At 38.4% G+C, this 21,937-nt stretch overlaps 1 protein-coding gene across 12 annotated transcripts in view; it reads left to right on the top strand.

Moving 5' to 3' along the window:
* The window catches only part of MIER1 (MIER1 transcriptional regulator), a 62,707-nt gene that overhangs the window by 30,764 nt on the left and 10,006 nt on the right, over positions 1-21,937 (top strand). For 10 of the 12 annotated variants that reach the window (XM_073357419.2, XM_073357417.2, XM_073357421.1 and 7 more), the window contains 7 exons: positions 1,976-2,146; positions 8,400-8,532; positions 11,228-11,292; positions 13,126-13,198; positions 16,917-17,068; positions 18,076-18,157; positions 20,450-20,544. In XM_073357419.2, the coding sequence (XP_073213520.1) occupies positions 1,976-2,146; positions 8,400-8,532; positions 11,228-11,292; positions 13,126-13,198; positions 16,917-17,068; positions 18,076-18,157; positions 20,450-20,544 (771 nt within the window). The remainder of the gene's footprint in view (positions 1-1,975; positions 2,147-8,399; positions 8,533-11,227; positions 11,293-13,125; positions 13,199-16,916; positions 17,069-18,075; positions 18,158-20,449; positions 20,545-21,937) is intronic. The other 2 variants (XM_073357410.2, XM_073357415.2) reach the window with 2 other exon arrangements.

The raw sequence follows: 21,937 nt of genomic DNA, 5'->3' as shown, positions 1-21,937 counted from the left end.
GTGCTACTCCTCTGTAGAGGAAGGATGTTATAAATTGGCCCTGTACTCCACTGTACAGTTATCAGCCTGTTGTGAATGGATCCTTCTTGGATCCAAGCCAACTAGGTCAGGGCAGAATTTAGTCACTGGTTCTAGCTCTGGAACACTCTTTCTAGGCTCAGATCTCGTCTGATACTCTTCCTTGAGATGTGGAATGCCACCATCCAGCTTCTGTATATCCTGAAACCAGTGTCAGACCTCCCAAGTCACATGCTCCATGAGTTCCACCTAGGTAGGGGGCACTCCAAGCTTACTAGTTTAATCCCTTCAGAGACAGTGTAGTAGGAAAGAAAGGAACGCAAGTTTAGCAAAGGAATTGCTTAACCAAAGTGACTTTACTTTTAAAGCATTCAAGAGTTATAGATCTTTGAAAATAACAAAGTCCAGAGACATGCCATCCCCTAGTCTGAGCTCACCCCTATTTATGAGTCCATGGTTTGTCAGCATCTGAGGCTGGGCAGTCCCTCTTGAAGTTCACATGTGGTGGTGATTGGCCCACTATGGAGAGGATACCATCCGTGGTCTTAAATAGGGCCTCAGACTCTGGGCCATGTGCTCAAAATAAGAAGCTCCAGATCTAACAGTCATGTTTCTGTTCTCCCTCCCACCCTACCTTTGTAGGTCCCATGTAGAAAAAAACATTGTTTCATGGGGGTGGGCCAGTAGCTGAGAAATGAAGTGATGGCCCTAGATTGCAGTCTTGATGTATCTCAGTTATAGTCTCTTCGAGGTGTCCTACACCTTTCCTGGGCAGGGTAGCGCTCTGGGATACAATAACTGCCCTGGGGAAAGTTCAGACTTGTGCAGTTACAGTGCTTATATTTCTACAAATAGGACAACATAGAGATCATAATCTGATACCAGCTGACCCCCACCTTGTCACAAATGGTTGCTAGAACCCAAAGCTTTTTGGAGTGTAATGGGGTAAGGCAGGCTCAGAGAATCCACCAAAGTAAAGAGAGACAAGGTGGGTGAGGTAATATCTTTCACTGGACTACTGTTGGTGGGAGAGGCAAGCTTTCGAGCTGTACAGAGTTCTTCAAAAGAAGAAGAATGAATATGTACAAATTTTGCCATGTTACTCAACTGATCTGCTGCTTGTGTCCTGTCTACTGGCTTCATGATAAAATATGTTTTTACTTTTTTTTGCTTTTTGGAGTACTGCAGTGCGAAGGGATTGTCAGCTGGGTTCTTTGCTTCTTTGTTTATCAACAGAACGGTTACTAACTTCCAATAACAGGGCCAACCAGATGCATCACCATTGTGCATCACCATTTGAGGCAGTGAGATTACATAGGTGTTAGAGGGTATAATTTGGCCAGCAGAATGAAAGATCCAGTGCTGAATTTGCTGGGCTGACAGTTAATGTTTTGTATTAAACTGAACATAACTGATGATTTAAAAAAAAAATTGGGAGCCATATGTAGTCCTCTTTCAGAGTAGAACCTCTTTTTTAAATATAAAGACCTAAAAATGGACAAATATTTTGAGGGTTACTTTTAACTGCACATTTGTAGACTATTTTTAGTAGTTTGATTTTTAAAAAGTAGTGCAACAGTGTGCTCAATAGTATTTACCTCTTGCATGTGATGAAGAGCTAAGGGGTATCTGTGTGAACAGTGACCTGCTAGTCAGTATTGTGCATAATTTGGGAATATGTATGCAAAATCAGGTTTAAATTCCTACATTGCTAGAAGTTGCAAGTCCTGCCATATGTTGTTCAAGAAGTAATTTTCCACAGATTTGTAAGGTTTCCAATCTTTTCCCAATGATCAAATGCTTATGTTAGCTGAGATGGTCTTAACACATGCATTCCTCACATATTTACCCATGCTAGGTTATGTGTAAAATACATATCTTAAAAATGTGGAGAAGGTCTGTGTAATGTGAAATGTCTTTGTGGAAGTCAAAACTTTGCTTGGTGGATGTTATTCAGGAAGGTGAAATGCCAATTAATGAACTACTTAGCCTTTATGGCTATGATGGTACAGTCCCACTTCCAGAAGAGGAAGATGATGAAGATGATGAGGAAGAGGAGGAAGAGGAAGGAGAGGAAGGAGAAGATGTTGATAATGACGACAACAGTGGGTGTAGTGGAGAAAACAAAGTAAGTGACTGTATTAATTGGAAATATTTTCCCATTCAGTTGTCTAGTACCCTGTCCTGAAATTCAGAACTAGTTTGCATGCTCCTTCTAGTTTAGTCACTAATAGTACATAAAAGCCCTTCATGGATATGCAAGATGCCAAACCAAAGCAGAACATAAAAACCTGCCATACTGGGTCAGACCAATGGTCCATCTACCCCAGTATCCTGTCTTCTGACAGTGGGCAATGTCAGGTGTTTCAGAAGGAATGAACAGAATGGGCAATCATTGAGTGATCCATCTCCTGTCATTCGCTCCCAGCTTCTGACAGTCAGAGGCTAGGGACACCCAGAGCATGGAGTTGCATCCCTGACCCTCTTGGCTAATAGCCATTGTTGGATCTATCCTCCATGAACTTATCTAGTTCTTTTCTGAACTCCATTATAGTTTTGGCCTTCACAACATCCCTTGGCAATGAGTTTCACAGGTTGACTGTGCATCGTGTGAAGAAGTACTTCCTTTTGTTTGTTTCAAGACTACTGCCTATTAATTTCATTGGATGATCCCCAGTTCTTGTGTTATGTGAATGAGTAAATAACACTTTCTCTACACTAGTCACAATTTTATAGACCTTTATTATATCCCCTCTAGTCATCTCTTTTCCAAGTTGAAAAGTCCCAGTCTTTCTTTTCTCCTACTGAAGCTGTTCCATGCCCTTAATCATTTTTGTTGCCCTTCTCTGTACCTGTTTCAATTCTAATGTCACCTTTTTGAGGTGGGATGACCAGAATTGCATATAGTATTCAGAGTATGGGCATAGCATGGATTTATATAGTGGCATTTTGATATTTTCTGTCTTATCTGTTCCTTTCCTAATGGTTTCCAATGTTAGCTTTTTTGACAGCCGCTGCACATTGAGCGGATGTTTTCAGAGAGCTATCCACAATGAGTCCAAGATCATTTAGTGGTGACAGCTAATTTTTAGACCCCATGATTTTGTATGTATAGTTCAGATTGTTTTCCAGTTTGCATTATTTTGCATTTAGCAACATTTTGAATTTATCTGATATTTTGTTGCCCAGTCACCTAGTTTTGTGAGATCCCTTTGTAACTCTTCACAGTCTGTTTTCAACTTAACCATCTAGAGTAATTTTGTATTGTCTGCAAATTTTGCCACCTCACTGTTTACCCCTTTTTCTGGTTCATTTATGAATATCTTGAAAATCATTGGTCCCAGGACAGATCCCTGGGGGATCCCACTTTTTACCTCTCTCCATTCCAAAAATTGATCATTTATTCCTACTCTTTGTTTTCTGTCTTCTAACCAGTTACTGATCCATGAGAGGACCTTCCCGCTTATTCCAAGCACTTACTTTGCTTCAGAGCGTTCAGTGAGGGACCGTGTCAAAGGCTTTCTGAAAGTCCAAGTACATTATATCACCCGTATCCTCATCTCTGTTTGTTTGCCCCCTCAAAGAATTCTAGTAGATTGGTGAGGCATGATTTCCCTTGATGAAAGCCATGTTGACTCTCCCCCAGCAAATCATGTTCATCTAGGTATCTGATCATTCTGTTCTTTACTATAGTTTCAACCAATTTGCCTGGTATTGAAGTTAGGCTTACCAGCCTGAAATTGCCAGGATTGCCTCAGGAGCCTTTTTTTAAAAAAACAGGTGTTGCATTAGCTATCCTCCAGTCATCTAGTACAGAAGCTGAAACAGAAATAGTTTGCACTATGTTGGGAGGCAAATCTATTATGAATACTTGCAAGAATACTGTACTCTTAAATACTGCAGAATTGATTTCAAAAGGTCTCCAAATAGAAATGTGGAAGAAGTAACAAATGGTACAGCCTCTTTGCGTAAGAGGTCCACGTGGCACAAACCTGAGTTGGTTTTATCAGAGGGCTGAATTAGGTGTTACTCCCCTCATCCCTCTTGCTTTATATCCAGTTGTAGTTTAAGGATCAACTACTAATGAGCTTTGGCCCTTTTACACATGTTGAACCATAACTGTTGTCTGCCAAGTTTCTTGCAGCTTCCTCTAATACCTAGTCACTGTCAGATCCAGAATAAACTCGTCTAGATGGATCAGCAGTCTGACCCAATCCAGCAATTTCTATTCTCCTGTAAAAAGCACTTTTACTTGAACTTTGCTCACTTGTTCAGGAGTGAGCTCTAAACATCTACTCCATCCCATAAACCCTTGCTGTAATTCATCTTTATAGCATCCAGAATTGATGCTGAGATCAATTATAAATTGCACAGTGCAGCATTATATACAACAGGATTATAGTCTGCTTTAAAACATAGTGTCTGACTCATCTGAAAACAATCTATTTTATATATTTGAGCATATCACTATGGATATGATGATTTTATTGATCAGGTGTGGTACTGAAACAAAAAGTCATCCCATGATGGTTGCAGATGGCCTGAATTTCTGAAATTAACCATTTTAAATCACTCTTGACTGACGTATTAAAGACTGACAGTGATTGTTTCTCTATAATTAATAGTTGAAAATAAATATGATCAAATATTTTGTGAGAATATATCATTATAATCATGGCCTCTTTAAAATGCAGTCCTATGAACTCTTAAGATAAACGAACATCTTTTATTTTAGAAGGCATTTTTCTGCTTGCAGTTCTCCAGACCCTGCCTTTAACTATAGTTGTAATTATTCTGTTTCTGATTTCTTCTATACTGTCATGACATAATCATAACTTGGTCATTGTTGGTGGCCTTTTAAAGCATATAATCTTACAGTATTACAGTTGTAATGTAAAATCCTTTGTATGGTTAATACCAACAGGATTGAGGGAGGTTAGGAAGCTTAGTATGGATTGAAAAAGGAAATATTGTCCATAATATAAATAATGTACTGTTTATTATAGCACTCACAACTGAGGATCTATCTTACCCATTTTATAGATATGGAAACTAAAGCATAGACAGGTTAAGTGACTTGCACAAAGTTGCATGATAGGTGTAAGGGTAATGAGATATAAATATATGGCCAGGATCACCTGTGCCTTTGAGGTTATTTAGCCTTGTTGCTGTTTTGAGAAAGAAACCAGTTTGGTATGATTTATGGATTCTATTAAGATAATGTGAAAGCAAATATAATTTAAATCAACATATTACTGGCTAAATTAATATAATTTTCATAAACAGGATGGAACAATATGATGATTAAATCTAAGACTACACAGTCTTACAGAGGTTGAATTGATTGATCAAGATATTAATAACATGAAATGGGATCAACAGTTGACCAAATGATCAAATCAACACAGTTAGTCATATCAGGAGATCAATGAAATACATGATGAATCTTTGGTCTACTTTTGATTGCTTTGGTCTAATTTCAGCTCTTGGGTTTAGTATGTGGATGAGGTGTTGGTATCCTGTGATACACAACAGGTCAAACTAGTCAATCTGGTGGTCCCTTCTAGCCATAAACTCTGACTCTAACCTTACACATACTAACCCATACAGTCAAGGAGGTGCAGTTTTTCTCAGCTTTTGAACTCTTATTATACTCCTTCAAAGCACCGTTAATTGAGTGATGTACTCTATTTACTCCCCTTCTGGCTAACTTATGTACTTTAATACAATGGTGATCAGCAACTCACGATTCCCCTAGTGGGTAGAGTAATTTAATGCTGATACCTTTAAGAATGAAGGGTTACACTCTGATCTGTCACCTGCTTAGAATTTGAGTTGGTATCTAATTGTGTTCTTTTTAATATAAATTTACATAGTGCTACTACTTAAACATCTACATGCTCTCATACATTCACACGTTAGAAAGGTTAGCCCTCTTACCACAGCAAGAAGTTAGTTATGACACAAACTGTCAGTTCTCTAATTAAATGGTTGCCTTTACTTTTGTCCAGACCTAAGGACACAAGCTAAGGACACAGCTGTTTTTGAGGTCCTGTAATGTAAATCCGATTTAAAATAAAGCAAATTAAAGTTTATACATGCTAGGCCAGACTACAGTAGGTCCTCTTGCCTTACTTGGGTGTTTGGCTGAGCAAAGAATAGAGCTCTTTGACATGAACTCTTACATGTTCGGTCTCTGTTCAAAGTATGAGTGAAATCCTAGCAGCAATTTTAATTAAAAGATTAAAATATGTTGTAAAATTCTAACTATACTTCTAAAAATAGGGCTATAGCTAAAATGTCCAAAACCCGGCATTTGCTTACTTCTTAAGGAGCATTAGTGCCTTAAGTCAACCTCAATTTTTTGTTAAAACCTATCAAAGTTCTGACCGTTTGAAAAGTGCATACTGAATAGAGCCCCAACTCCGCAAGCTCTTGTGTGTGGCTAGACCTTCTGTACCCTTGTCAATATTCCATTGACACTTGCATGCCTTGTATCAATGAAGCTCTTGCCCACATGTATTCGTTTACAGGTTTGGAGCCTTTGGATGGAATGCACTGAGTACATGAGCAGCTCTTTAAAGCATGAAAGTTTGTTCTTGTGATTTAAAAGCTCCCCTGTAAAAATTGCCAAATCCGTGCAAGTTGAATAACTCTGAGACAAGAAATTTTTAAGGTTCGGATATTGTACTTAAGGAAACAAACAAAGCCATAGAAAACCGATTGAGGGTGGGGTGGGCTCTATTTAATGCAACATGGAGGGTGGAAATTTAAAAGGAATGACAGTACATTAAAAGTTCCCATTGAACCATTGAGTTGGCTGTGTTGCATTTGGACTATTTTTGATTTCCCGTTTACTTATTAAACTTGCAGCTTATTTTCTGCTTTGTCATTAAAAGCATACAGGATGTGCATAATGTGTCTGAGATGTTTCAACAAATAAGTTTGAGCAAGTTGCATTAGTTATCTTCACCAAATGCATAAATCAATCCACTAACTCATTTTTTTCAACCCTTCTCATGTAACTTTCTTTAATTCTAATATCTCCCACTATGGTGGTTTCATTTCTGTCAAGCATCTGTTCTTTTAATATTTGATCTTTTTACCATTTTTACTTAACTCAGTGATGTTAGAATTGGAGTATGCTGATACGTTCTTCTTGTGGGGTGAAATCTAATTATTGAAGGTTTTTATGATAACCTCACACCTTGAAGAGTAACTTTTTTTGGCTACGTCTACACTACAAGCTAGGGGTGTGATTCCCAGCTCACATACACATACTTAGTGCAGGTATAAATAGTAGCATTTCTGCAGTAGCGTGGGCAATAGCACATCTTAGCTGTGCCAAGTACATGCCCGCATGGGGTTCAAGCAGGTTTATACTTGGCACGGCTGAGCCATGCTGCTGCTGTCTGTGCTGCTGTGGCTACGCTAACTATTTTTTACTCATGCCCGCTCTCTGTATGTGTATGCGAGCTGGGAATCTCACCCCTAGCTTGTAATGTAGATGTAGCCTTCCACGTGACTAGAAATGGTTATCCAGTGTTTCCTAATCCTGATATTAAAAAAAAATCCAAAATTCTGGGGGAATGGTTTTAAAGATAGGGGTATACTTTAAGAGCAAGAGAGCTGTAAAGAACTCTATGCCTTTATAATTTCCAATTTTTTTAGCTTATTGTGCATAACTTACTCCATCAAACAAAAAAAACCTCACTACTTAAAAGTGAAGGGAATTTTTACCATTCAGTGTTTGTCTGTAGATTCACTGACACATTTTGAGTGCCCAGTATGAGAATTTTGTGAAAAGCTAGTGGTTCACATGAATTAGCTTGTGAAATTGACCTATCCCTTGGTTCTAAGATCCACAAGCTGCATATCCTTACAAACAGCTTAACAAAAAATTAGGGGTGTACACCCGGAATTGCTCCTAGCGAAACATAGAATTACTCAGTAATAGAAATCCAACATATCCCCATCCTATACCAAAGCGTGATTAAGTATAGGATAGTTCACATAAGTGTGACAATACTTATTGTTGCTCATGGTATTAAACTTTAACCCTAAATTTCCATGTTGGAAAAACTAGATACAGTGCTTAATTCTGGTTAGCTCATCTAAGACTTAATGTTAAACCTGACCTGCTTAAAATATGTTCTCAAAATCTGTATCAATACTGTGTAATGCATCTAATCAATCTCTGTGGCTGTCCACAGCCAGTACCTATCATTCGTAACACTACAACCTGTAGTTTATTATGTGTACAACATCCTCTTCTGTTTGAAATTTCTGGAAATATAAATAAAATGTTATAAAAAAAGAGAGATGATTATCTCTAATGCAGAAGGTTTAAACGGTCTCCTGTTTGCTTTATTGTATTTAAGGAGGAGACCATAAAGGATTCATCAGGTCAGGAGGATGAGACACAGTCCTCCAATGATGATCCAGCACCATCTCTTGCTTCTCAAGATCCACAGGAGATAATTCACCCACGTCGATGTAAATATTTTGATACAAGTATGTGCTGTTCAGTACTATGCACCATCATCTAAATTGTCATAATTTTATTAAGATCTAAAATTAATGAAATATTGAGTTACTAAAAAATATCTAAGTCTTACTACTTATGAGTGTTTGTCAGATCTCTTTTCTTCTCCCACTGCTGTTCTTTATTATCAAGTCACTTCAACATAGCTGCTACTCTGAAACCTGAATTAAACATAGTTCTTTGTTGTCCACGGTCCTTAACATATGATAAAGCCTCTCTTTTTTTTATTTTTTTTTACAAATCATGGACTTTGTATTAGTTTTATTAAAGGAAAAGTGTAGGATTAAATCTGGTGCACACTTAAAAGGAAAAGCAAAACCTAAGGCCAGTGAAATGCTTTCAATAACTTCTTAACATTTCAGTGGAAACGTAGTCCCCAGTCCTGCAAATAGGTCCACATGGGCATGCCTCTACATCTCTGCAAAGCTCCCTTGCCATCCACTTGGAGCCCCAGTGACTACAGTGATCTTCCCATGTGGACCAACGTGAAGGATCAGTGCAAATATTCCCTGCAGTGTTTGTAACCTTGCATTGCGGTATTGCTCAGCTGTAGCATTTCCCCAGCTGTGGTCTGTGGAGCACTGCTGATGGTCCAAGAATAGTTGGCTGGCTGCAGGGTGCTGGCTCACCTCCATATTTTCAGTTGCTAATTCACCCTAAAAAGACAATAAAAATGTTGTTTTCTTTATATAAATATTCCAAGTAAGCAGTTGCTGTAGTTGCTACATGGAAACTAAATTATAAATGGGAGAGGTGCAGGTCCACAAGATAATATCCCTTAAGTTGTGGTCTGCTCCATGAAAAACTTTTTGAGAACCTTTGTGCTAGTGAGTGAGAACTAGAAAATGAAATTGACAAGAAACAAAAGTAAAACTTTTTTTATTGTCTAATTTCAGTAATAGAAAAATGAATAAAAATAAACTAAAATAGATTTAAATTATTTCAGGTTTTAATAAACTGAGGTGGGAATAGCAACACAGAAGGAAATTTTCTTTTAAAATATTTATCTTGACAACGTCATTTTCAGTGTTACCATTTCCCTGCTCCATACTTCCCCTCTTTGATCATGTCTCTGTTTCTTAGATGTGCTTAAAATTCACTCTTGCAGCCACTTGGAACTGCTGATCTAGTGTTATGTAACCCTCACTGCTGTTGCAATAACACTTAGCTGGGTCTCAAACCTGCATTCTCCTAATGAGTAGCATCTGATATTACCAGCCAAGTCATTTGGACAACCAAATATTTCACTGTGTGGTGTAGCCATTTATACCAGAGGAAAGTAAAATGTATCATTCCTGGTATTTGGAGTCTTAGACCTATATGTTTACAACAAACATTATCACCTTATAGTTAAAGGTTGCTTATAGCTCCGTATACCCAGTGGTTTAAAATAAAGGAAATTAACATTTAAAATTCTTCACATCTACATCACTAGTTAAGTCATTGGAAATGTCATTTTTCAAGTTTATTGTTTGGATTTGTGGTAGCACCTAGGAGTCTGTCATGAATCAGGACTTGTGCTAGGCACACAATAAACACGGCAGAAAAAGACAACCCTTGCTCCAAAGAGCTTACAGTCAAAGTAACTTTCTCCTTTTCATGTTTATCTAACACAGATGTCCTAGGTTAGCTTTTGGTTCCTCTGCCAATGTTTAACAGAATGCTGATTTGCATTTAATAAAAGGGTCTGTCTTTCTACTACCTGATCCTCACCTGCTGACATTAATGTGGCTACTTTCAATACCATGCAAATGATAGTCCCTATTACAGACGGTTATCCGACATTCCTTAGAGACGCACATCCTGACTTAAGGACTCCTAAATGTTAAATTCACTATAGCAAATGCAAGTACCGAATGTCACAGGTATTAAGCAATCTGCTTTCTCAGTGCACTACTTGTGGATAGCTGAGCTGAGTGCGCTGTGAAGTTCAGTATTTTTAAATGTCATTGTGCCTGAGCATGTAACAGCTGGATTTGGAGTGACCCACATATTGTGTTCTAGTGTACAAACAGTTCAACAGAGGCTGATAGTGGTGCCAGTGTTGCTCTAAGGATGAGGAAAGACGGTGATGGATGCAGGATCTGAAATGAAATGAGGGTGACTAGCCCAACAGCCTGCCAGTTCTGTTGAAAGTAAGGAGAACCTGTTTCAGTGTAATCATTGAAGACACTGGCATGCTTGCAGAAAACAACTGTACCTGACCAATTGGAATGTTGTCAGCCTATACAAGTAGAGTTGGATGAAGGGGAATAAAGTCTTATGGTGGGGCCCAAAAATGGATAGACTGTTTACTTATTTGCATCTTAAAAACTTACAACCTTCTTCCTGTTTGCTGTCTTTCCAATTAACAGGATATTTAACCACTCTGGGTAAGCACATTAGCTGATTCTTTTTTTCTTCTAAGGCACAATGGGATGCCTTTCAACTGGAAGACAGACCAAGTTGTGGTGGTCTCCCGTTTTGCTCCTCAGTGAGATCCCAGCCATATGTTCATTCACAGAAAGGTGGTTGTGACGTCACAACTAAAGATCCAAATAGCCAGCGAGCAATGGCTTTGAGCAATCTGTCTCCAAGACATACTTTACTGGAATATAATGTTGGCCTGAACAAGGTTTATGGTAGTACTTCCCATGTAAATAATGTCTGAAAAATTTCTTGTAGATAGTGAAATAGAAGAAGAATCTGAGGAAGATGAAGATTATATTCCTTCAGAAGACTGGAAAAAGGTAAACATTTAAGGACTTGCTATTAAGGATATATCTTTATTAAGTGTGCTATTAAATGCAGTGTACAGTTGGTTATTCCAGGCATAAGTGGGTATTGTAGTCTATCAGCAGAAGGAGACAAGAAATAAGAGTTCAGTGGAATTAGTTCCTATAAACAGGCTCCTTTTTGCTAATTTTCAGTTTATCCAGAAAGTGGAAAAGATTGTCTGACTTAACTAAAACCACCAGGTTGTCATCTTTAGCTTGTTTTCAATAAATCATTTCATAATTTGCGGGTAAAATACAAATGCTGCCAAGTTAAGAGTTTTTTAACTTTTGCTTTCTCTTCACTGTCTGTTTTCTGAAGTTCATGGTGATTTCCACTCCCTTCAGGTACAAGAACCGCTTTGCATAGGAGTAGCCTCCATTTTTGAGATTTCCCCCATTCTGACTTCCTTGCCTCTGCTTAGGGGTTTCCCCTCAAAAACCTCTGTCAGTTACAGGACAAGCTGCATCTCTGTCCCCTCTCAGGTCTCTGAATGCACCCCTTCAGGTGTCAGGCCTTTTGCCTTTACTTTTCCAGGGGTGAAATCACACGATTAGCCAACTCCTAGGCCAGGCCCTGGGCTATAGTACCTTGTGTATCAACTGTGCTTAGCCCAGTAGGTCTGATTGGGTTTGACACCTGCAGTTCTTTTGCGGAGTTTGGTCCCTTTTTACCAGTGATCAGTCTTCTCAAACCCAAGTGTTGTTTAATCTTAGAAGTAGGAATAAAGCATAATATGAGAGGAAGGATTTTAAAACCGTCTACATGCTGGTTTCTTATTTAAAGATCTACCATCTGGTGATGGTGACCTAGGGAGGCCTACCTCTTCAGATGTCCCATGGGGGGTGGAGAGGGGTGTCAGTAACAAACAGCTTCTTGGCAACAACTTCCCTGATCTCTGGACACAGTAGTCTTTTTGATCTACTGGCCCCCAACTTTGTCCCTGTAACTTTGGCTGTAATCTGGAGGTAGGATCTTCACGGTTATAGCTCAGGCCTTGTGTTTTAACCATGCTCTGAAGTGTTTACTGAGAAATAGTATATCTTGAGCTATTGTTTCACTTCCTGCTCGTATTTTTTAGCAGCCTGCTATTAAACTAAACCGACATATTCTTACTGTGAAATCATGATAACCATGTCACATACAGTATTCATACATTATCACGGAGCAGCTCCATATCCATCAGTCTCCATCTGACCGATCAGGAGAATGTAATTTCATTTAGTGAAATAAATTCTGTGATTTAAGTGAGAAATCACACTGAAGTAATTGCCATCTTTGTTCTAATTCTTATTACACCTGGGGTGCTTTAATATAACTCAAGCATTATATGAAGTACATGTAACTGTTTTTAATATCAATAAGTAGATGTAAAAGAGTGTGTATTTACTTTTCTTTTTCCTCTGCCAATTATGCCACGTAAAGTAAAAACCATAATACATTTCTGCACGATGTGAAGGGTTTTTAATTCTCAAAATAGAGGAAAAGGGTTGAAGTTTAAGTTTTAACTCATGACTTTGAGCTTTATAGATTATCTATCTGCTTCCTCTCCTGCTCTTTCCAACAATTAAAAATGAACAGTTTTAATATTAATGTATGTTTCTTTTAATACCCTCTCAAAGCCTCATAGACAAAAAGTACATTTCCATATTGTTGTTTTTTTTAAATTCCGATTAGTTTTTGTCCCATATTTTGTAGGTTATTGGTGGCAGGATTTTTAGTGCTTAAAAGGATATTGTCACTCTGTCATTCTATAGAAAACAAATAAGATTGTCAAGTGCATTATCTACATTTTTTTTTTTTAACAGGAAATTATGGTGGGTTCTATGTTTCAAGCTGAAATTCCAGCTGGCATATGCAAATACAAGGAAAATGAGAAAGGTGAGCTTTGACGCTATCAACATTTCTGAAATGATTTGTTAGAGTTTCTGTACTAAAGCTTGAGGGCGGATTTCAGGCAAGATATCTTAGGAAAAATTAAAAACTATTAATTGATGTGATTTGCACAATAAGACAATTTATTCGGTCATGCAGATATGCCTGTATTTGAAACTGTTTACACTGTGTTAGGGTTGGCATTTGACTGGTCCAAAATAATTGGGCATTTGACCAGTCAAAAATTGTCAGATGTGGTTAAATAATTCAAAGTGCTAATTTATTAGAACAGACCACGAACAATTGTTACTTCAATAGGCTGAGCCTTAGATACCTGTGCCTAATTACAAACCAGTTACTTAACTGAGTTATTTTAACTCAGAAAAATGCTAAACCCAATTAAATGAAGCTCTAAAAAGTGAAAGAATGGTACCATGATGCAATCAACAAGATGGTAGGTCACTGCCTACATCAGGGCTTTCTTGGTGGAATATTTGGCAGTATTAGACTATATAGCCTCATAACAGGCCATCAATTGACTGGCTTGCCAAGCCTTCACGTTTCACTGGGGGAGTTCTGAGGAGTTGGATAGAAAGGAAGGAAAGAATTTACTTCTGCGGTTCAAAGTTTGCTTGTTGAGCCCTCTTTTATTCAGCTAACAAATACAGTGTGCTGACTATTACTAGTCCTTTTTAAGTATTGTTTGGCATACTTTGTTGGAAACAATTGTATATAATATTTGAGAAATTTTATACATTGGTGTAATTTAGTTATAGTATATGTGTTAGAGGCGACAGCGTTAAGATGGCACATGTAACTTTGACTTTGGCATTCCCTGATTTGAATGCTTAATTATTCAACCTTAAAATTCTCTTAATCTACTTTTATGGCTTTTTTTAAAAAAAGCTTGAGAAATATCCTAATCTAGGACGCTTTGTCTATACCACCAAATCCTCTGTCCTAGGCAGACCTTGTAAGATGAATGTTCTGTGAAACTTAGGAGCTTTGTATCTCTCCTTGTTGTAAAGCAACTGCTTTTGTAACCCCCGTGCTCACCAGAACAGAGCTCTTACTCCAACCTCTGCAGAGCAGGTATCTGCCCCCACTATAGACCTACTGAGAAGCACAAGAAGCAAGCTTCCATCCTGTGTTCCTTAATAGGTCCATAGCTAAGGTGATTCCTGCCCAACTTGTGCACCCTGGTGATGTGATAGTCAGAAGAGCTTGAGGAGAGGGAACTTGAGTCTCCCAGGATATGGAACAGTCATAGAAATTGAAACCAGAGCAAACTTAGATGTGCATACAAATGCAGCTCGTTTTTCTTTAACTTCATGACCTTAGCAAGAAAAGTCCATGGAAAAAGATTTGTGTACCCTTATGTGATTTATATTCAGAGACTTTTTGAGATGGCGGATCTTTCTTTGCTTGAATTTAAAAAAATAAAAAATCGAGCAGAGATTAAGTCCAAAACATTCCAGCTCGATAAGTTGAAAGTTCCAAATGAATGAATCTGGGTTTAAAATGGAAGCCACAATGCATCCCTAGCTATAATGGTGTGGTGGTTGCTTTTGCTATTAAAAAAATGTCACTTGGAGGAATAAGTCTATTTTAAATATGAATGCACTAAATGATAAAGTATGTGCCACTAGCTGTGGAGAAACTACTTTTGGTGCTCCTTTCTTTATCTGGTAGGTATCTTAACATAGAGCTTGAACTCTGTATTTCTCTGAAATTCAACAAGGTATGCTTGTAATTTGCTGCTGATTCATCCATTCTTATTAGTTTACTGTACTGTAAATGACTTGTGGCCTCCTACAATAAAAATATACAGCTGGTTTTTGTACAGCAGAAGCCTACAAAAACCAGCTTTTCATGGCCTTGCATCCAGTCACTGGTTTGAGAACAGAAAGTATGCATCATGGACACAGACTTGGGGAGGGGGGTGAAGTTTCACTAAATTGTTATTACACTAGTGCTGGTATAATTTTTGTTCTGTACTTTTTCCTTCCCCACCCACTGTATTTTTGGATGAAACCTTTATTCACAGGCCTCAAATTGGACTAGTGTTGATGTTTACAATGGAAAGATAAATTAGGCTGACAATATGCAACAAGACCCTTTGGCTCTCAGCTGATGAGATCTTGTTCTTCAAGTATAACTTATAATGTACTGCCTATATAAACATTTGTATTTTGGGTAGAATTACATTATTGTGAACATCTAGGAAATTTAGCACTTGGCTGAACATAGTAGCTTAATGACTTACTCTGTTTCCATGAAGATTTTCATAACAAATGCAGTTTTGGTATAATGTCTTAGAAAAATACTAGGTATTAAATGGAACAAATCTGTAACAAATGCCCACATTTGTTTGAGTTCTACAACCCCTTATTGCTCAAGTTACCCAGAAGAGAAGATGGAAATATTTGAGATTTGTTAAGAATTAAGCAAGAGCATCTTCCATGGCAGGCATGCCATTTGGCAGTTAGAGGAACATGCAAGAAGGGCTGACTAAAACAATCCCTTGAGATGCTACTCATAGGGAAAACTTACAGGATTTAACATAGAGGGGGTTCAGATTTTGGTATTACCCACTGATGTGATAGTCATTCTTTGTGTGTCTAGTAACTTCTAATACACTCATAATGGTGTCTGTTACAAAATTAAGAAATGTACTAAATCCATAACAAATTTTGTTCACCACGATTCCTTGATTTAACCGCTGTTACTTTTTTCTTAATCATACCTATCCATGATGCGTAAAGGCAGTTGTTTTTCAGCTTCTATTATTGAGCAGAGATTTGAGACTTCATTGAGGCAAGTGTCTCAGCTATCTTCTCAAAATATTTCTTTTTCTCAGTATCTTCGTCTTGCTTGAGTTAAGCTTGAGCTAGTTCGTTTTCACTCACATGTGTCTCTGTTCCTGTCATCTGGGCAATAGTATGTTGGCTGTCTGCTGAGCTGGCAAGGTTTCTGACATCAGATGCTGCTTTCAAGAGGCATTTTGACTTAGTGATAGGCGTTGTCTAGTAAATTGCCCTCTCTGAAGGAGGCAAAGCAAAGGTGTTCTCTGTCAGGAGTGTGCCTGGATGCTCTTTGCTGGCTTTATTGAACCATGGTGGCTAAGACTTCACATGTAGTAGTCCACACATCCCTCAGTGCTTTCAAGACCTCAGTTGGTGTGATTGGACCAAATGTTCCAAGGAAACTGGAGTGATCAGTTTTCTAATCTCATCTCTAGTAGATAGATCTTTTCAGCAAAGTAAGATGAGAATTACTCACAAGGTCTTGTTTTTGAGGTTAGGTGAACGCAGTCTGGAGGGATAGCTGACACACTGTTTGAAACAGTTCTGCCATCTTCTAATTTTTTTAGTTTCAAGGGCAGAAGATGAGGAGGGATTGTTTTTTCCACAGATGTTGTGTATGCGTGGGAATCTGATTAGATGCACAATGCATTTTGCAGCACTGCACTGTAATCCGTGTGTGTGTACATGATCTAACATAGTTAACAGTGAGCCATAGAAACCATTTGGAAGAGCATTGATAGTACCATACATTTCAAATTAATATAATGCTCAGTCCTCTGGCCAATCAGATTGTCCCATTAATCATGTTCGTAATTTTGAATGTCCTTGTGTTCTAAACTTGCAATTGTTTGAGGTTGAGTAGAAGTTGGAGTCTTACAGAATATGCTTCACTTATGTTTCTGTTCTTCTTAATTTAGTGTATGAAAATGATGACCAGCTGCTGTGGAATCCTGATTATTTAACAGAAGATAAAGTGATTGAATTCCTCAATGAAGCCTCCAGGCGAACAGGAGATGAGAAAGGACTAGAGGCAATTCCTGAAGGATCACATATTAAAGACAATGAACAGGTGCATATTGGAATTTGTAGTCCATAGTGTGTGTTATTTTATTGTAACTATCACGTTTGCTGTTCCCATACCTCAAAATCTGATTTGAGATTGCTTCTTTTTTCTCTTATCCCCATCAGAGGAACTGAATTGCTTCCACCCGCTGTTCCCAACAAAAGCAAATGTTTAAGATCCCAAATCAATAACACAGTGCATATTCAGTTTTAAAATTAAGTGCATTAAGAAACATTTTTTATCTGCAAAGACCTACGTTCTGGTCTCTGTCTTCCTGTTGTAGATTTTATAGCACTTTACTAACTAAAACCAAATTCTGCTCCTGCCCTGAACAAAAGAACATGGACTTGACAAATGTGTGCATTGATGAGCCCTTTGATGTGCGCACGTGTCCAATTCTCATGTGAGAACAATGTAAATCTTGTTAATATGAATCTTTGGTGGGGAGAAGGGGCTGGACCTGTGAAGACGTGCATAAATTCCTTAAAGCACTAGATCACCAGTCCTGCAGATTTCCTAAGCTTTAGGATGTATGGTAAAACAAAATTGGCAACCCAAGTTGGTTACTCTTTGTGTAACTAACCATATGTGCACATTTATTGGGATATCAGAATTTCATTTCTGAGTCTCTCCACAGAATAGGCATAGGCTATACCTGTTGTCACACTTCTGTATCTTAGGGATCAGTTGTAAAAATTTGTCCTATAAATTAAGGTAGAGCAAGGAAGCTATTTACAGTACATAACGCTGCAATATAATATTTTAGAACAAGAAATGAAGGGAAAAGTGTGTATTATACATACTCTATCTAGGAGGTGTATAACCTAAAAGTTATCTCCGTTAGTCTTCTGTATACTTATATTGCTGTTTTAAAAATAGTTCTACTGGATTTTTAGAGAAATTAGATTTTTCAGATTAAGTAAGTAATTGATCATTGAACCATTGTAGCAATACACAAATTCAGTAGTATATGGAGTCATGCATATTAAATCTGTAGTTTTTCACCTTTCCAGGCATTGTATGAATTGGTTAAGTGCAATTTTGATACAGAAGAATCATTGAGAAGATTAAGATTTAATGTAAAAGCAGCCAGAGGTAAGAATACATAAAATTTTAAATGTACTTGTGTTTTTTTACCCCATGCCTCCTTTAATTTGGCCAAATCATTAAAATTTGGGCATTGATTGCTGCTGTCAGATAACTCCAATTACCGCAGAAATCTCACATCAGCATTGTGTAGCACTATTATCGCTCTTCCTCAAATCCAGGAATTAATGAACTCTGACCCCATGTTCAGAGTTCACTTCTAATGCAGCTATGTAGGGATGAGCTTGACACTGTGGTTCTAAAAGTTGAGGGCCAAGATGAGATTTTGGAGGACGAAGTGATGGGCATAGTATGAATATATAAGTACCTAGGCAATAACACACAAGAAGAGGGTTTATGAATAAAAACTTGACATTTTTAATCGTTACTTTGTAACGTTTTAAAATTTAGAACTTTAATGCACCCAACTAAAGTAGGAATTGTAGAGGGCTTATTCTCTATATTCATGCCTCCGAACTTTCATATAATTCACTAAAGTTAGTGTGTGAAATACACAAGAATTCAAAATTCTAAGTAAAAAGAGATTAGGGCTCTAAATCTTGTTGACAGAAAAAGATTCTAAACTTTAATAAACTAACTTAAATCTTTAGAAGGTGCTTTGGGTGCATTGTGCACTTTTTGTCCTTGTACAGATCTCTCCTTTGTATCCTTCTGTCGTTTCCTCTTCATTGGTTTAACTTTTTACCCTCTCTCTTCCTGTTCTTTTCTTTATGCACTCATCTGTTAGCACTCCCTGCCTGCTCAGCTTTTGAGTATTCTTTTTTTGAAGGTGATGACAGAGAAAATTAGAGTCCTAGATCTGTCTACACAAGAAAATCACTGTAAAACATAGATTCTCTTCTTTCTTCACCACCCCTCTTGTTGATCTGTGACTCTCTGTGTAGATGAGACCAACTGTTCAAAACCTGGGGTGAAATCCTGGCTGAAAGTCATGGAAACTTTGCCACCAGGATTTCTCACCCTGTGATGTGGAAAGCATGATGGCTATTTACTGAGATAGGCCTAGCCTTAAGTCTAATATTTCTTGGCAGTTGCTCATTTCAGTTAAAGGTATTGTCAAGTTGATCTGTTTTGGTCTTCTGCCACCCAAATTAGGGTCCTTTTATATTAGTAAAATGACCATTTGCTCTTCGTGGTTGTGACAGTGTGTCTCCCTGTACCTGTCCTTGAATGGTGTTGACAACAGTTCAGCTGGTAGTCCAGAAGGTATACTGCTGTCTTCCTTACCATTATGGAAGGCATGATAAAGGTGTGATATGTCTCTTCACAGAGCTGTCCCTAGGGGGTGGCGAATCGGGGTGACTGCTCCAGGCCCTGTGCTTTGGGGGGCCCCACTGGCCAGTGCGATTGTGTGTGTGTGGGGGGGAGTGAACCATTGGCTGAGGGAGGCTACCCCCAGCCCTGCCCCTTCCACCCAAGGGAGAACGTGCGCCCTGGAGCACTTGGAGGGAGAGTGCACAGCACTGCCTTCCCAGCCCCGGGAAGGCGGGCGGTGTGGTCCCACCAGCGGCGCTGCTGAAGTGGGGCCCTGGCGGTGGGAGGGCGTGGAGTGTGAGCGGGTCCACATCTGGGTGTTTGCCTTCCCTACCTGCCCCCAGTGCAGTTGGTCCTGGAAGTGACATCACTTCCGCCCCGGGCCCCTCACTCCCCTAGGGATGGCCCTGTCTCTTCATATGAGGCCCTGTCTGTGCTAGAAATATTTTTCAAAATGTTCTCAATGATTTCTAATACCAGTTCATCGTATTCGTAGCTGTAATGTAGGCAGCCCGTTGGCTGCACAGCCATTTTAACCTGCATCATGTTGATTAGGCCTGATCTGAGTAAATGTAGATGACAGTGCTTAAAATGGGAGCAGCAGCCAGCTGGCTGTCAACACTAGGGCTTTCAATGTTGCTCACAGCACTGGAGCTGAACCAGTATTTGTGTTGAAATTTTTCATTTTTAAGTTTTGAAAAATTTCCTTAGTATCAGTGGTCCTGACTGTGTTTAAATGGTTTTTGTCCCATCTGTTCCAGTAGTTAAATGATATTCAGTATCAGCTGAGGATCCATTGCTGACAACTGTTAGCAAATGGTCACTTTTCCACTTTCAGACTGGAACAGATTCTTTCTGATTTTCACACTAATAATTAGAATTTCTGAAGGCTGTTCTCCTTTAATCATCTTATGATCAAGAAACTTAAATACAGAGTGTTTTTTGTATCAGAATCCTGAGTTTCCATTTGTTATCATTATACTGTCACTTTAAAGTATGTTTTTTGTATTGTGTTTCTAATTTCAGAAGAGTTAGCTGTTTGGACAGAGGAAGAATGTAGGAATTTTGAACAAGGACTGAAGGCCTATGGAAAGGATTTTCATTTGATTCAAGCAAACAAGGTAAGGATGATTGATTTTAAAAATGGTAGTTATTTTCCTACTTTTCTTTGTAGCTGAAAAGATATTGTAATATCTTTTGGCTTCCTTCCAAATCAGTTTTTGTTTTTTGTTTTTTTTCCCTCCCCACTAGTCACTGAACTTACATATCCTTCTTTCACTTGATCTATCACAGGAGGGTGTTCTGATTAGCTTCAAGAGTTAGCTGGCATTGTATGGGATGTGGGAAAACCATTCTGAAATGCTGAGTTTTCATTGTGCAAGGCCTTAAATAGGTCTGTTTACAAAAAGTTTATCGTCAATATCACTTAATGCTTAACTGGTCAGAATGTATTATCTTGTTAAATAGACTTAAAGATTCTGTAGAGGGTGGTAGGCATCTTCGGAAATGCTACAACCAAGGTTGTTACAGGAATGTTAATAGGAATTTTCATATTGTAATAATTGAGTTTCTCCACTGATTGAATACCTGGACATTTTGCAGTTGAGTTCAAGATTTGACTGTATGCTTTGTTCAGAGCCCTAAGCAAGTATAAGTTAGAGGGTAATGAAAGCTTTTTCCCAGAATCCACTGGGAAATAAAATATAGGTGGAGTCTCCCCCTAGTATGCAACAAAAATTCATATTGGCTATCTGCAGGAATACTGGCCCAATGGTGTTTTTGCTTTTTGTCCAGAGGTGTCTCAGTCAGAGCACATGTAAAACCCATAAAAGGGGAACTTCAGAATCTGCTTTCTATAGTTTTCCATTATATTTTTTGCCCACCCCACCTGCAATCTCTAGGGCAGATCCTCAGCTGGTATAAAATGTGAAGTCAAATGAGCATTTGAAGTATTACATCATCTGCTCCAGGTTCCGAAAAGTTGTTCCCACTGCCATACCTCAGGGCATCAAACCTGCTTCACAAATCATTCCCTTTAATAGAGTCAAGACTTGAGGCATCCTCTGTGTTAGCATGCTCCTGATGCTTCCCCTGGTCACTTGTGAGTGCTCTTCCTGCAGCACCCACCTCCTGTCACCACTGGACTTATTCCAGCTCAGTGCTGCAATAAAGTACTCTGCTATTTGAAATAGATGCCAAGGCCAGAAGGGACCATTTTGATCATCTGATCTGACTTCTGGTATATCACAGACCATAGAACTTCCCCAAAATAATTCCTAGAGGTATATCTTTTAGAAAAACATTCAATCTTGATATAAAAATTGTTAATGATGAAGAATCCACCACAATCCTTGTTAAACTGTTCCAATGGTTAATTACCCTCACTGTCAAAAATTTACACCTTATTTCTGGCTGAATTTGTTTAGCTTCAGCATCCAGCCATTGGATCATGTTATACCTTTCTCTGGTAGATTAAAGAGCCCGTTATTAAATATTCATTCCCCACGTAGATAC

This window comes from Lepidochelys kempii, chromosome 8 (genome assembly GCF_965140285.1).
Source record: "Lepidochelys kempii isolate rLepKem1 chromosome 8, rLepKem1.hap1, whole genome shotgun sequence".
NCBI classification, from domain to species: domain Eukaryota; kingdom Metazoa; phylum Chordata; order Testudines; family Cheloniidae; genus Lepidochelys; species Lepidochelys kempii.
Note: the sequence above shows the minus strand (reverse complement) of the source record. Positions and strands in the feature narration are given on the sequence as shown.